General features: G+C 40.5%; 2 protein-coding genes across 4 annotated transcripts in view; one reads left to right on the forward strand and one right to left on the reverse strand.

The window, feature by feature from the left end:
• LOC133640866 (zinc finger protein 26-like) overlaps window positions 1-9,867 on the reverse strand; it is a 47,153-nt gene extending 37,286 nt beyond the window's left edge. Inside the window, exons 1-2 of the mRNA XM_062034549.1 lie at window positions 9,448-9,867; window positions 4,465-4,647 (exon numbers count right to left, since the gene is read on the reverse strand). Of these exons, the coding sequence (XP_061890533.1) occupies window positions 4,465-4,647; window positions 9,448-9,571 (307 nt within the window). The 5' untranslated portion in view covers window positions 9,572-9,867. The remainder of the gene's footprint in view (window positions 1-4,464; window positions 4,648-9,447) is intronic.
• Window positions 9,868-10,679: 812 nt separating this feature from the next.
• Window positions 10,680-14,909, forward strand: part of LOC133640604 (gastrula zinc finger protein XlCGF57.1-like) — a 46,209-nt gene continuing 41,979 nt past the window's right edge. For all 3 annotated transcript variants that reach the window (XM_062034118.1, XM_062034119.1, XM_062034117.1), the window contains exons 1-2: window positions 10,680-11,053; window positions 13,339-13,518. In XM_062034118.1, the coding sequence (XP_061890102.1) occupies window positions 10,951-11,053; window positions 13,339-13,518 (283 nt within the window). In that variant the 5' untranslated portion in view covers window positions 10,680-10,950. The remainder of the gene's footprint in view (window positions 11,054-13,338; window positions 13,519-14,909) is intronic.

A 14,909-nucleotide genomic window follows, 5' to 3' on the forward strand; every position in this document is an offset into this window, starting at 1 on the left:
GCAGTCTTCATTGTTCATTAAACAAATTACAAAAGATTCACCAACACAGATGTCCAGAATACTGTGGAATTTTGAGATGAAAACAGAGCTGTTTTGTATTGGCTTCAATGTGTCCGAATACTTCCGTTTAACTATTGCCGTCACGTGCATACGTCATCATACATAGATGTTTTCAACCGGAAGTTTAGCGGGAAATTTAAAATTGCACTTTATAAGTTATTGGCATGTGTTGCAATGTTAATATTTCATCATTGATGTATAAACTAGCAGACTGCGTGGTCGGTAGTAGTGGCTTTCAGTAGGCCTTTAAGATGGGACTTAAATGCTTCTACTGAGGTAGCATTTTAACATGTTTTTAAGAAGAAAAACAATTCTGTATGAAATAAATAATGTATGAAACAAAACAATAGACTGGAGCACAAACAAGTCCAGTAGTTTTATGAAGCAATATAATGGTAATGTACAGTATTTACCTCGGAGAGTGGACTTCTACGGTATCTCCTTCCAGCACCTTCTCCATATTTTCATGAATAAATGTCAGCCTTTTAAATATGTAATGCACATACTGTACATTACCTTTTGCAATATATTAATTTATATTATTATGTGTTGTCCACCTGACCACCTGAGGGCACCACAGACTGTGGATGTTTTTAAAAAAAGGCTTAAAAACTCTTCTTTTTAGATATATGCATACTAGTTCTAGCTATTTGCCTGCTTGAGATTTTATTTTTATTTATTTTTTATTATCTTTTTATTTTATTTTTGTAATACACTGTAGCACTTTGAGGTTGTTTACTCAATGTAAAGTATTTTTTACAAATAAAATATAGTATTATTATTATTATTGTCAACTTTGTACTTTTTTTTAATGTCATTGCCTGAAATAAATAAATAAATGAAAAATGAAATGAAATGTTATTAACATCGTCAGCGAGTGTTATCAATTCATTATGCATGAGTATGGTGCAGGTCACAAGTATGGATATTATTCAAATAAATTTAAAAATCTAATTATAAATTATTTCTATTCATTACAGCCTGACAACACTCATCTGACCATAGTACCAACTTTTTATTGACTGTGATTTGCTTCCAGGTTTTGACTCCACAAACCACTGCCGTTGTTTATTAACATAATTTATTCCCTCAATATTAACATTAGTCACAGTTTATGCTGCAGGTAAATATTTTTTTCAAGTCTGCTTTACCAAAAAGTCACTGCGGAAATTTGTCATTTTACATCGCATGCACTCTTTCACTCTCTGAACATAACGTGTAATGATCACTGCCTACTGTACTTTCTCTTACTACTCCCCAATTACTTTCTGCAGCTAATCAATTGCACACCAATGAATATCCAAAAACAAATCATTTCCTGTTGACACATTAATTACTGTTCCTCAAACAACATTAAAACAAACTAATATTTTTCATCAATCAATTGTTTAATAGTTCTTTATTTTGAATCAGAAACACAAGCAATTTGGGGGGAGTTATTATACAAGATTAACTAGGCTGGACACTACATACACAATATACAAAAATGACATATGACAAATATTTACATTAAAAATAAAATGTACACTCAACAAATATTTATTTGTACTGTTTTTAAGTGTAAAATTCATGAAAAAAGGGTGTGGATAATAAACTGAACCTTCAGCTTACACCTTTTCAAAGGCCATTGTTTACAAATATAGGTACACAATGCATCCATCCATTTTCTATTGCCTGTCCCTTTTGGGGTCGCGACGGTGCTGGAGCCTATCCCAGCTGCACTCGGGGTAGGAGGAAGGAAATGTTATATATAAACGCACCTACTTGATTGGAAGAAAAACCCATTAATCTTAATAGAAAATGTAAAAACATGCAGCCCTTTGAGACACTTGTGATTTAGGGCTATATAAATAAACATTGATTGATTGATTGATATCTATACATGGTATAACAATACTGTGTTACACACACAACAATGATGTCACACGTGTTATATGTGCTAATGTTGTTAGAAAGTCAAAGTTTTGACAGTTTATTTCAAATGCTGCATCTTTATTTGTTGTTGCTGTTCTCACCAGCACACTCGTGTTTCTTATACTGGTACTTATAAGAGAATCTTTCCCCACACACACTGCAACTCAACACTTTCTCACCAGAGTGCGTTCTTGTGTGTCTTTTCAAATTGTGACTTTGCGTAAACCCTTTAAAGCAAATTGAACAGATAAAAGGTTTTTCGCCAGTGTGTATTCTTGTGTGTTTTTTCAAATGTGCCTTTTGGGTGAACCGTTTGCTACAAACTAAACACATGAATGGTTTGTCTCCAGTGTGTATTCTCATGTGTACTTTGAAATCAGTCTTTTCTTTAAAACATCTACCACATCTTGAACATGAAAAAGGTTTTTCGCCAGTGTGTATTTTCATGTGGGTTATCAAATAATCCACCCGAGCGAATATTTTACTACAAACTGAGCAGGTAATTGTTTTTTCCCCGGTGTGCATTCTCATGTGTGCCTTCAGATTACTCTTGCGTATAAAACCTGTACCGCAGACTGAGCAGGTAAAAGGTTTTTCCTCAGTGTGCGTTCTCATGTGTTCTTTCAGATAACGGTTATGAAAAGTTTTGTCGCAGTGAGAGCATGTGAAGTGTGTGTTGTCAGTGTGACATGTCTTATCATCTTTAGAGTCTTCATCATCAGTGTCAGGAGAGTGTGACGTTGTGTCGTCACTATCTGATAGTGGAGCTAAGAGCTTGTCTGCTTGTGATCCTCCACAGTGGTCTCCATCAGCTTCTGTTGTCATGTGTTGAGTTGAGCTGCTGCTTGGAGGCTCCGCCTCTCTCTTCTCCTCACTTTCACTTTTGACCTCATCACCTTCACTCTTCACAGGGACACCAGTCACTGGGAACTCCTCCAACCATTCAAGACGCTCTCCATCTTGACTGATGCTGTGTTCCTCCTCTTCTTCTTTAATGTGAGGGGACCTATGACTTCTCTCTGTCTTTCTCTGTGACTTGAGGGAGGGCTGTGAATCCTCCTCCTTAATGTGGGGGATCAGTGGCTCCTCCTTCTTAATGTAAATACTATGTGGCTCTTTCTCCTCTATAAAGTGGGGGTAGTGTGACTCCTCCTCTTCTTCCTTTATATGTGGGGGATGTGGCTCCCTCATTTTCTGCTCAGGGAGATCTGCAAGACACACAAAAACAAACACACGCTTTAGAAAAGTCCTGCACCAGCATATGTTCTGATCATTTCTCTGAAGATCTTATATGTCACCACATTGACATTCAATATGTCATAACCATACTGTACATCGGGGGTGTTTAAACTATGGCCTGGGGTTCAAATGCAGCCTGCAGGAGTCTTCAACGTCAAAAGGTGTTGTCAAATTAATCTTATATACACTATATTGCCAAAAGTATTTGGCCACCTGCCTTGACTCACATATGAACTTGAAATGCCATCTCATTCCTAACCAATGGGGTTCCTATATGATGTCGGTCCACATTTTGCAGCTATTACAGCTACAACTCTTCTGGGAAGGCTGTCCACAAGGTTGCGGAGTGTGTTTATAGGAATTTTCCACCATTCTGCCAAAAGCGCATTGGTGAGGTCACACTCTGATGTTGGCCGAGAAGGCCTGGCTCTCAGTCTCCGTTCTAATTCATCCCAAAGGTGGTTCATGGGGTTCAGGTCAGGACTCTGTGCAGGCCAGTCAAGTTCATCCACACCAGACTCTGTCCCTCCATGTCTTTATGGACCTTGCTTTGTGCACTGGTGCACAGTCATGTTGGAAGAGGAAGGGGCCCGCTCCAAAACTGTTCCCACAAGGTTGGGAGCATGGAATTGTCCAAAATGTTTTGGTATCCTGGAGCATTCAAAGTTCCTTTCACTGGAACTAAGTGGCCAAGCCCAACTCCTGAAAAACAACCCCACACCATAATTCCTCCTCCACCAAATTTCACACTCTGCACAATGCAGTCCGAAATGTACCGTTGCCCTGGCAACCTCCAAACCCAGACTGGTCCATCAGATTGCCAGATGGAAAAGCGTGATTCATCACTGCTCTAGAGTCCAGTGGCGACATGCTTTACACCACTGCATCCCACGCTTTGCATTGGACTTGGTGATGTATGGCTTAGATGCAGCTGCTTGGTCATGGAAACCCATTCCATGAAGCTCTCTGCGTACTGTACGTGGGCTAATTGGAAGGTCACATGAAGTTTGGAATTCTGTAGCAACTGACTGGGCAGAAATTCGGCGACCTCTTAGCACTATGCGCTTCAGCATCCGCTGACCCCTCTCTGTCAAGTTAAAATGATTAGATTTAAGACTTGAAGTCTATGAACATGAACCGATGAAGACTACTTGGATGAGAGGCCAAACGTCTTCTAAGACAAAGTGAACAGTCCAGTTGTGATGGACTGAATGCCCTGAGAATAAAATGATATGTGGATGTTGTGCTTACTTGGACTGTGATGAAGCTGTGAGGACTCAGGTGGTTTGTCTTCATGCTCTTCAGTCTTCACAGAGACAACAGTCAGTGGAAACTTGGGGAGATCAGCCTCCTCCTGCCCTAGAAGACACTCTTCCTCCTGAGTGATCCACACTTCCTCCTCTTCCTCTTTAATATGGGGGGGCTGCTGGACGTCTGTTGGGTAAATAAGTAAATAAAGATTAAGAGAGAAGAGAAATAGTCTTTGACTGACAGTGTTAACACAAAGAGATTATTTGTGTTCTCATGTGTGTGGCTCACAAACCAATAAAAACACGGGAAAGTCTTCGTTTTGAGTAAAAAACAGGTTTGGAAAATTTGAGGCGGTGCAATTTACACCAGTACCGGACAGCATTGATTGAGGCATTCTTAAAGGCCTACTGAAATGACATTTTTTTATTTAAACGGGAATAGCAGATCCATTCTATGTGTCATACTTGATCATTTCGCGATATTGCCATATTTTTGCTGAAAGGATTTAGTATAGAACAACGACGATAAAGTTCGCAACTTTTGGTCTCTGATAAAAAAAAGCCTTGCCCCTACCGGAAGTAGCGTGACGTAGTCAGTTGTTCGCTTCCTCATATTTTCCTATTGTTTTCAACGCAGCTACAGCGATTCGGACCGAGAAAGCCACGATTACCCCATTCATTTGAGCGAGGATGAAAGATTTGTGGATGAGGAAAGTTAGAGTGACGGACTAGAATGCAGTGCAAAACATATCTTTTTTCGCTCTGACCGTAACTTAGGTACAAGCTGGCTCATTGGATTCCACACTCTCTCCTTTTTCTATTGTGGATCACGGATTTGTATTTTAAACCACCTCGGATACTATATCCTCTTGAAAATGAGAGTCGAGAACGCGAAATGGACATTCACAGTGACTTTTATCTCCACGACAATACATCGGCGAAACTCTTTAGGTACTGAGCTAACGTGATAGCATCTGGCTCAAACGCAGATAGAAACAAAATAAATAAATCCCTGACTGGAAGGATAGACAGAAGATCAACAATACTATTAAACCATGGACATGTAACTACACGGTTAATAATTCTCAGCCTGGCAAAGCTTAACAATGCTGTTGCTAACGACGCCATTGAAGCTAACTTAGCAACCGGACCGCACAGAGCTATGATAAAAACATTAGCGCTCCACCTACGCCAGCCAGCCCTCATCTGCTCATCAACACCCGTGCTCACCTGCGTTCCAGCGATCGACGGCGCGACGAAGCACTTAACCCGATCACAGATGCGGTTGGCGGCTAGCGTTGGCTAGCGCGTCTGCTATCCAAGTAAGTCCTCCTTGTTGTGTTGCTACAGCCAGCCGCTAATACACCGATCCCACCTACAACTTTCTTCTTTGCAGTCTCCATTGTTCATTAAACAAATTGCAAAAGATTGACCAACACAGATGTCCAGAATACTGTGGAATTTTGAGATGAAAACAAGAGCTTTTTGTATTGGCTTCAATGGGCTACCGATACTCCTGTTTCACTGGCTACGTCACGCGCATACGTCATCATCCAAAGACGTTTTAAACCGGAAGTTTAGCGGGAAATTTAAAATTGCACTTTATAAGTTAACCCGGCCGTATTGGCATGCGTTGCAATGTTAAGATTTCATCATTGATATATAAACTATCAGACTGCGTGGTCGGTAGTAGTGGCTTTCAGTAGGCTTTTAACTTCACACTCACTGGTGTAAAGTGTGTAAACATGTTTTTTCTGTGTACATGTCAGTCTGTTACACCTAAACCTTATCTCTAACCTTATCCTTGGAAGGCATTGTCCTAACATAAAGTAAATATAATGGAATTGTAACACATTTCTTGTAGCAAATGTTTTTGTCATCAAGTAAAATCATTTTCTTTATTGTCATTTTGTTGGCTGGGCCAAAAGGAAATCCTCCCAAAACATGTTTTACCATGTGGTGTTTGTATGGAGTATCTCCATCCATAGGTGCCGATCTACATTTCTGCCAGTGGGCGCTCGGTGTGTGTGTATTTAAAAAAAAAAAAAAAAAGATGTTCAGCGTAGTTAATATCCCATATGCTTTGTGGCTTTATTATTTTGTAAAACTGACTAAACTCGCCACAAAATTAACTACAACAAGATTGATTTTTCAAAAATTATTTTAAAGATTGAAAGTTGTATTAGATGATACATCTTGGCGCGGTTGGGAGAGTTGCCGTGCCAGCAACCTGAGGGTTCATGGTTCAATCCCCACCTTCTACCATCCTAGTCACGTCCGTTGTGTCCTTGAGCAAGACACTTCACCCCTGCTCCTGATGGCTCACGGTTAGGGCCTTGCATGGCAGCTCCCGCCATCAGCGTGTGAATGTGTGTGTGAATGGGTCAATGTGGAAATAGTGTCAAAGCCCTTTTAGTACCTTGAAGGTAGAAAAGCGCTATACAAGTATAACCCATTTACCATCAATCCCACGTGGGTGCTCGGCCCAGAAGCACCACGGGATCGATGCCTATGTCTCCATCAACAATTCCTCTTTAGAGCACAGCTCCCACATTCACTTGGAGACCATCTACGACACGCTGAAGGAAAGTCAGTCACCTTTATGTTCTTTTAATAAATCAAGTGTTGACTACTTTGTCTATTGAAAATTGATTGACATTACATGTTTACTTTCACTTCGCCATAACCACAACACCAGGGAGAGCTCCACAAACCACATTAAACCCAGATTCCGATCTAATAAAGGTCTTAAAGGCCTACTGAAAGCCACTACTACCGACCACGCAGTCTGATAGTTTATACATCAATGATGAAATCTTAACATTGCAACACATGCCAATACGGCCAGGTTAACTTATAAAGTGACATTTAAAATTTCCCGGGAAATATCCGGCTGAAACGTCGCGGTATGATGACGTATGCGCGTGACGAAGTCAGTTTAACGGAAGTTATGGTACCCCGTAGAATCCTATACAAAAAGCTCTGTTTCCATTTCATAATTCCACAGTATTCTGGACATCTTTTGCAATTTGTTGAATGAACAATGAAGGCTGCAAAGAAGACAGTTGTAGGTGGGATCGGTGTATTAGCAGCGGACTACAGCAACACAACCAGGAGGACTTTGTTGGAGAGCAGACGCGCTAGCCGCCGACCTCACCTTGACTTCCTACGTCTACGGGCCGCCAAACGCATCGGGTGAAGTCCTTCGTCCTTCTGCCGATCGCTGGAACGCAGGTGAGCACGGGTGTTGATGAGCAGATGAGGGCTGGCTGGCTGGCGTAGGTGGAGAGCTAATGTTTTTAGCATAGCTCTGTGCGGTCCGGTTGCTAATTTAGCTTCAATGGCGTCGTTAGCACAGCATTGTTAACCTTCGCCAGCCTGGAAAGCATTAACCGTCTATTTACATGTCCACGGTTTAATAGTATTGTTGATTTTCTATCTATCCTTCCAGTCAGGGGTTTATTTTTTTTGTTTCTATATGCAGTTAAAGCACGATGCTATCACGTTAGCTCATAGCTAAAGCATTTCGCCGATGTATTGTCGTGGAGATAAAAGGCACTGAATGTCCATTTCGCGTTCTCGACTCTCATTTTCAAGAGGATATAGTATCCGAGGTGGTTTAAAATACAAATCCGTGATCCACAATAGAAAAAGGAGAGTGTGGAATCCAATGAGCCAGCTTGTTACAGCTAAGTTACGGTCAGAGTGAAAAAAGATACGTCCATCACTGCCTCTCAAGTCCTTCACTGTAACGTTCCTCATCTATGAAGCTTTCATCCTCGCTCAAATTAATGGGGTAATCGTCACTTTCTCGCTCCTAATATCTCTCGCTCCATTGTAAACAACGGGGAATTGTGAGCAGCACTACCGCTTGTGACGTCACGCTACTTCCGGTAGGGGCAAGGTTTTTTTGATCTACGAGCAAAAGTTGCGAACTTTATCGTCGATTTTCTCTACTAAATCCTTTCAGCAAAAATATGGCAATATCGCGAAATGATCAAGTATGACACATAGAATGGATCTGCTATTCCCGTTTAAATAAAAAAATAATAATTTCAGTAGTCCTTTAACTCATTCTCCTTCTATGCCACATCAATATGGATTGACTCCCAACAGGTATCCTCCTTCAAAACTGCACTAAAAGAACACCTCCAGGCAACTACAACCTTAGACTAACACCCTCCCCCCTCCACATGTCACCTCCTCGGATTGTAATTAATCAAATGTAAATAATCAAATGTATATTCTTGTTCTTATGCTTTCTGAGCTCACTATGCTCACTGCTCGCTGTACATATCCTACCAAGTCAGACCTACACTGTTTCAACGTCCATTTCTCAGATGATGCAATTGTTGATGACTGAAGTGCTGTTATCAATCAAACCCGCCACATCCCACCCCCCGGATTGTAAATAATGTAAATAATTCAATGTATATACTCTGATGATTAACTTGTGTGATGACTGTATCATGATGATAGTATATATCTGTATCATGAATTGATTTACGTGGATCCCGACTTAAACAAGTTGAAAAACTTATTCAGGTTTTACCATTTAGTGGTCAATTTTACGGAATATGTACTGTACTGTGCAATCTACTAATAAAAGTTTCAGTCAATCAAAAAACGTATTGATGCATGTAGGTCAGAATCAGGAAGTGAAAGGCACAAAACTATGAATTGTAGTGATTACAATGTAAAATATATTTGTTGACTGTGTGAGCTTTGTGTAAACATGTTGATACACATTGTGACAAACTGAGGAACATAACCCCATCCATCCATCCATTTCCTACCGCTTGTCCCTCTCTCAAAGATATTGCGTGTCTGAAACAGTCTTGTTTTTTTTAGAAACAATATAAAAAACATGGCAATGCATCATCCTAACATGACAGTTCATCTTCCTATAGACAATATATTTAAGAATAGTGTTAATATATAAATATGACGTTAGTAAACATGTGAGAGTAAGAAGTAAACAAACCTGTTCTGTGTAACACAACTTGATGTTTCTTGAAAACAGCGTCCAGTAGTTGACGTTGTCGCTCCTTCTCCTCTTTTGTTGGACAAAGTTCCTCCTCGTACTCTGCTATCGTTCTTTCGCACATTTTCTCAGCTTTACACTCACACTTGATCTCTTCTTAGCGATGTGTGTTGATCACTTCCGCCTCTCTTTGTTAGCAGCTAACAAGCTAAGCTAGCACAAGAAGCCGCAAAGTGCGCTTCGACTAATGTTTTCGGACCCAAACAAAGATCGACAACGTTTACTATATGAAACAAAATATATACGTGTGTACGTACGCACTGATTAAGAACACATTCTATCATAAACACAATAACGTCTCCTCCGTAAAACGCCATCTTGTTTTGTCCTCGTCCCGTCGCGCTCTAACTTCCCATTGCCGTCTCGCGCAGCGTTGTCAGATCTCGCGAGAGAAACAGCAAGACCCCTCAAACATGCCGCTGTCACGCCAAATTTCTTCCCCTACAAAAACATTTACTTCCGTGGTCATGTTTCCTCTTACGTCATTGACAGCGATCGATGGCACTTCGGCTTTGACTGCCCGTCGCTGGAAGGATACTTCGTCTTTGACAGCTGCTGGAATCTGAAGAAATCCATTATTGTTTTTTTTTGTACAGGCGCTAAACAGGACAATCGCGTGCCGGTTAAGGACCCCCAGCAACTTTGTGATTTTATTGGACGCAGCCCCGGAAGTAAATGGGGGGAATGTTTTTGTAGGGGGAATAAATTTGGCGTGACACCGCCTCGTTTCCCCGTTCTGTCCTATGGCCCACACTACATTCTACAGTCCAGTAGGTGGCGGTGGGAACCTTTCAAGTCGTAGCTGCAACCCGACAGTAAGAAGAAGAATAACTTGAGCTGGTTGCGTAACCTATTTTTATGGACTTCCCTCTTTGTGATGTTCCTGTTATAAGCTGTTATACAGTATATGCCTTGAGCTCTTATTTTGAAGGCGCTAAGAGCGGAAGTGGTGACACATTGTGGTGGAGCGGAGTTTTGAAAACAAACAAAAATAAAGTGGAGCCTCCGTGTTTGTTATTTTGTAGTTTTATACAGCATAGGCGACATATATAAACCCTCGGTTACATTGGTGGCAGCGGTGGGATTCGAACCTACGCCATCGAAATGACTGGAGCCTCAATCCTCTTTTCTCTCGCGAGATCTGACGACACTGCGTGTGAACAAAACAAGATGAGGAAAACGCAAAATGGCGTTTGATGGAGAATATGTTATTGTGGTTATGATAATATTGTGTTCTTAACCAACACGTATGCTGTTTGTTAGAGTAAACATTGTTAATATTTGTGTTGGATACATTAGCTTCAGCGCTCTCAATCAATCAATGATGCTTAGCGTGCTAGTTAGCTTAGCGTGTTAGCTGCTAACAAAGAGAGGCGGAAGTGATCAAAAAACATCGCTTAGTTAAGATCAAGTGTGAGTGTAAAGTGTTGTAAAAGTGTGAAAATGTGCGAAAGAACGATAGCAGAGTACGAGGAGGAACTTTGTCCAACAAAAGAGGAGAAGGAGCGACAACATCAGAAACCTCAAGTTGTGTTACACAGAACAGGTTTGTTTACTTCTTACTCTCACATGTTTACTAACGTCATATGTATTTATTAACACTATTCTTAAATATATTGTCTATAGGAAGATGCATTGTCATGTGAGGTCTACTGTAACAATCTGCTGGCGGCAATCCCTTATGTTTGTGCGGTTTAGATTTGACGTTCATTTTTCCCATGATCTCAAACACACCGTCTGTGCCTGAAAGCGGCTCGGCAGAGAATGAGGAAGTGTTGTTGTGTGTCTGGGGAAGCACGGAGACACAAAGTGTTTGCACAGAAGATTGTGGTATTGGAAATCGTGTGTGTGACTTCTTCTGGAGTTAAGTTAAAAGTTAAAGTACCAATGATTGTCGCACACACACTAGGTGTGGCGAAATTTGTCCTATCTGCATTTGACCCATCCCCTTGATCACCCCGTGGGAGGTGAGGTGCGCAGTGAGCAGCAGCAGTGGCAGCGCCTGGGAATCATTTTTGGTGATTTAACCCCCAATTCCAACCCTTGATGCTGAGTGCCAAGCATGGAGGTAATGGGTCCCATTTTTATAGTCTTTGGTATGACTTGGCCAGGGTTTGAACTCACAACCTACCCATCTCAGGGCGGACACACTGATACATTATATTACTTGAATTTGTTTTCATGTAAAAAAAACAAAAACAACTTATTTTCAAGGTGTGGCATTAATGATTGATTTTAAAGAACATTAAGGTGACTTACCTTCCTTCAGCGTGTCCTAGATGGTCTCCAAGTGAAAGTGGGAGCTGTGCTCTAAATGGAGATACTCCATAAAAACACCACATATGGTGGTGTTAGAAAAGAGTTCTTTTTGGCCCAGCCACCAAAATCACTTAAAAGAGGAGAAACATACTGGATTTTATAACAAAAACATGTTAGGAATTAGAGATGTCCGATAATGGCTTTTTTGCCATTATTGGGTAGGGGGTAGCAGGGGTGTATATTGTAGCGTCCCGGAATTAGTTAGTGCTGCAAGGGGTTCTGGGTATTTGTTCTGTTGTGTTTATGTTGTGTTACGGTGCGGATGTTCTCCCGAAATGTGTTTGTCATTCTTGTTTGGTGCGGGTTCACAGTGTGGCGCATATTTGTAACCGTGTTAAAGTTGTTTATACGGCTACCCTCAGTGTGACCTGTATGGCTGTTGACCAAGTATGCAGTGCATTCACTTGTGTGTGTGAAAAGCCGTAGATTATTGCACGCAAAGGAAGTGCCTTTAAGGTTTATTGGCGCTCTGTACTTCTCCCTACGTCCGTGTACTACTCTGTACAGCGGCGTGTTAAAAAGTCATAAAATTTACTTTTTGAAACCGGCACCGATAATTTTGAAACCGATACCGATAATTTCCGATATTACATTTTAAAGCACTTATCGGCCGATAATATTGGCGGTCTGATATTATTGGACATCCCTATTCAGTGTTTCCCATAAACTGCCAAGATACCTGTGGCGGTGGGGGGCGTGGCTATGGGCGTGGTCACCATGACATCATCGAGTAATTTGCATAATTTACTACAATGATATGATTTTCTCTAAAAAGGCTAAAAAAATGTATACTTACTAATGAATAATAACAGTTTATTTTTAAACGTCCATCCATCCATTTTACAATATAATTACAACACTTTATGTACATATTTATATACAGATTTGAACAATAAGTTATTCACTGAAATATATTTATTAATTGTGGTTCTTACAAAAAATATATCTTATGAAATATAAAAGCTAAAATGTCTCTTAAAGCTCTGCCCCTTTAATTAGTGCATACTAAATAATTTAACTTTAGCCTACTACTACAACCATATTATTTACCAGCAACATAAAGTGAAACAGAGGCAGAGGTGTCCTGCCACAGTCAGTAACAAATAAACAGAAAACAGTAGTGGTCAAATACAAATAAGGCAACAAGAGAAGTATCCTACACTTCTCTTTTGTAAAGTAAATCTGAACAGCCTATATGGGCATCTACATCAACTATATGATTTGCCTGAGAAGCTGGACAGGACAAAAAAAAACAATTTTTAATTTGTGGCGGACGTAATTCTTTCGTGGCGGGCCGCCACAAATAAATGAATGTGTGGGAAACACTGCTATTGCCAATGGTTTATGGCAAGGACAAAATTAACTATTTCCCATGTTTTTATTGGATGTTTAGTTACACACGTTTAACACAACACACGTGAGAACACCAATAATCCCATTGTGTTTACAGTGTCAGTAAAAAAAACCCTACTTTTATTGTCACTTAACCCTATTTACTTATTAACCCAACAGACCAGCAGCCCCCCCACATTAAAGAGGAAGAGGAGGATGTGTGGATCACTCAGGCAGGAGAGTTTCTTGTAGGGCAGGAGGAGGCTGATCTCACCAAGTTTCCACTGACTGTTGTCTCTGTGAAGACTGAAGAGCATGAAGACAAACCACCTGAGTCCTCACAGCTTCATCACAGTCCAAGTAAGCACAACATCCACATATCATCTAATACAATGTTTGTGACACATGTTCATCCAGGGACCACTGAAGGTGGAGATATACTTGCTTTTTATCTCCACATTCACCTAACTTAAGTTCTATATTTGCCAATGTAGAGCGTGACAATTCAGAACTTACAATACAGAGTAAACATGCTAAATAAACAACAAAATTGTAGAATAATTAAACAATTAGTTATATAATTACTGAGCCAACTCAGACACCTGATGACTGTTGGACAAAAACACTCTGCAGGGTCCACCCTCTGTTATAACCATTCTTTGTTGACGTGCACAAATCAGTGTCTGTTTTGTCCTCCGTTTGAAAAGCACATGCATTGTTTTTCAAACAGATACTGATACCATCTCTATCCTCCTTCAAAACCGCAAGAAAAGTTCACCTCCAGGCAGCTACAACCCTAAACTAACACCCTCCCCGGATTGCTAATAATCAAATGTAAACAATCAAATGCAGATACTTTTTCTTATGCTTTCTGTTCTCTCTCTCTCTCTCTCTCTCTCTCTCTCTCTCTCTCTCTCTCTCTCTCTCTCTCTCTCTCTCTCTCTCTCTCTCTCTCTCTCTCTCCACTACTTGCTGTCCATATCATACCCCCCCCCCCCCCTCCACACCCCTGATTGTAAATAATGTAAATAATTCTATGTGATTATCTTGTGTGATGACTGTATTATGATGATTGTATATATCTGATAGTATACATCTGTATCATGAATCAATTTAAGTGGACTTAAACAAGTTGAAAAAATTATTCGGGTGTTACCATTTAGTGGTCAATTGTACGGAATATGTACTTCACTGTGCAACCTACTAATAAAAGTCTCAATCAATCAATCACAACCTTCCCGCTCCTCAAGATCGATACCGATAACTTATTTATACCTATTAATTTTAAATGTAGATTTAAGTGTAGTTTGTGAACAGCTGGAAGTAAGAAAGAGTCAAAGAAAAGTGGATATGACAAAGTGTACCTGTAGATTTGTCCTAACCAAATATGACATCACTACTGACGTAGAGCGGACATCACAACCATAAATTAGTAATGAATCTTATGTCCTTATTTCCATCTATCAGTGTGTGCAGGAGTGGAGTCATCACCTCATATTTTGCGAGTAACATACCTTTGTTGGCTGACGGGGTCCTGTGTCTTTAAGTATGGTGGGGGGGCGGGGTCTTCTGCATCTCTGATGTCGCAGCTGTCAAGTGTATCAATGGTTCATGTCTTGTTTTATCTCTGATCTGCTCGCATTGGCGTCTTGCTGCTGGGTGAAGCAATCCAGTTTGTCCGGTGCTTTTACCGCTGTGTTTATTTTAATTTGATGATTTGTTGTATTGCTTACATTCACGTATGTACAGTA

The sequence above is a fragment of the Entelurus aequoreus genome, linkage group LG23 (assembly GCF_033978785.1).
Source record: "Entelurus aequoreus isolate RoL-2023_Sb linkage group LG23, RoL_Eaeq_v1.1, whole genome shotgun sequence".
NCBI classification, from domain to species: domain Eukaryota; kingdom Metazoa; phylum Chordata; class Actinopteri; order Syngnathiformes; family Syngnathidae; genus Entelurus; species Entelurus aequoreus.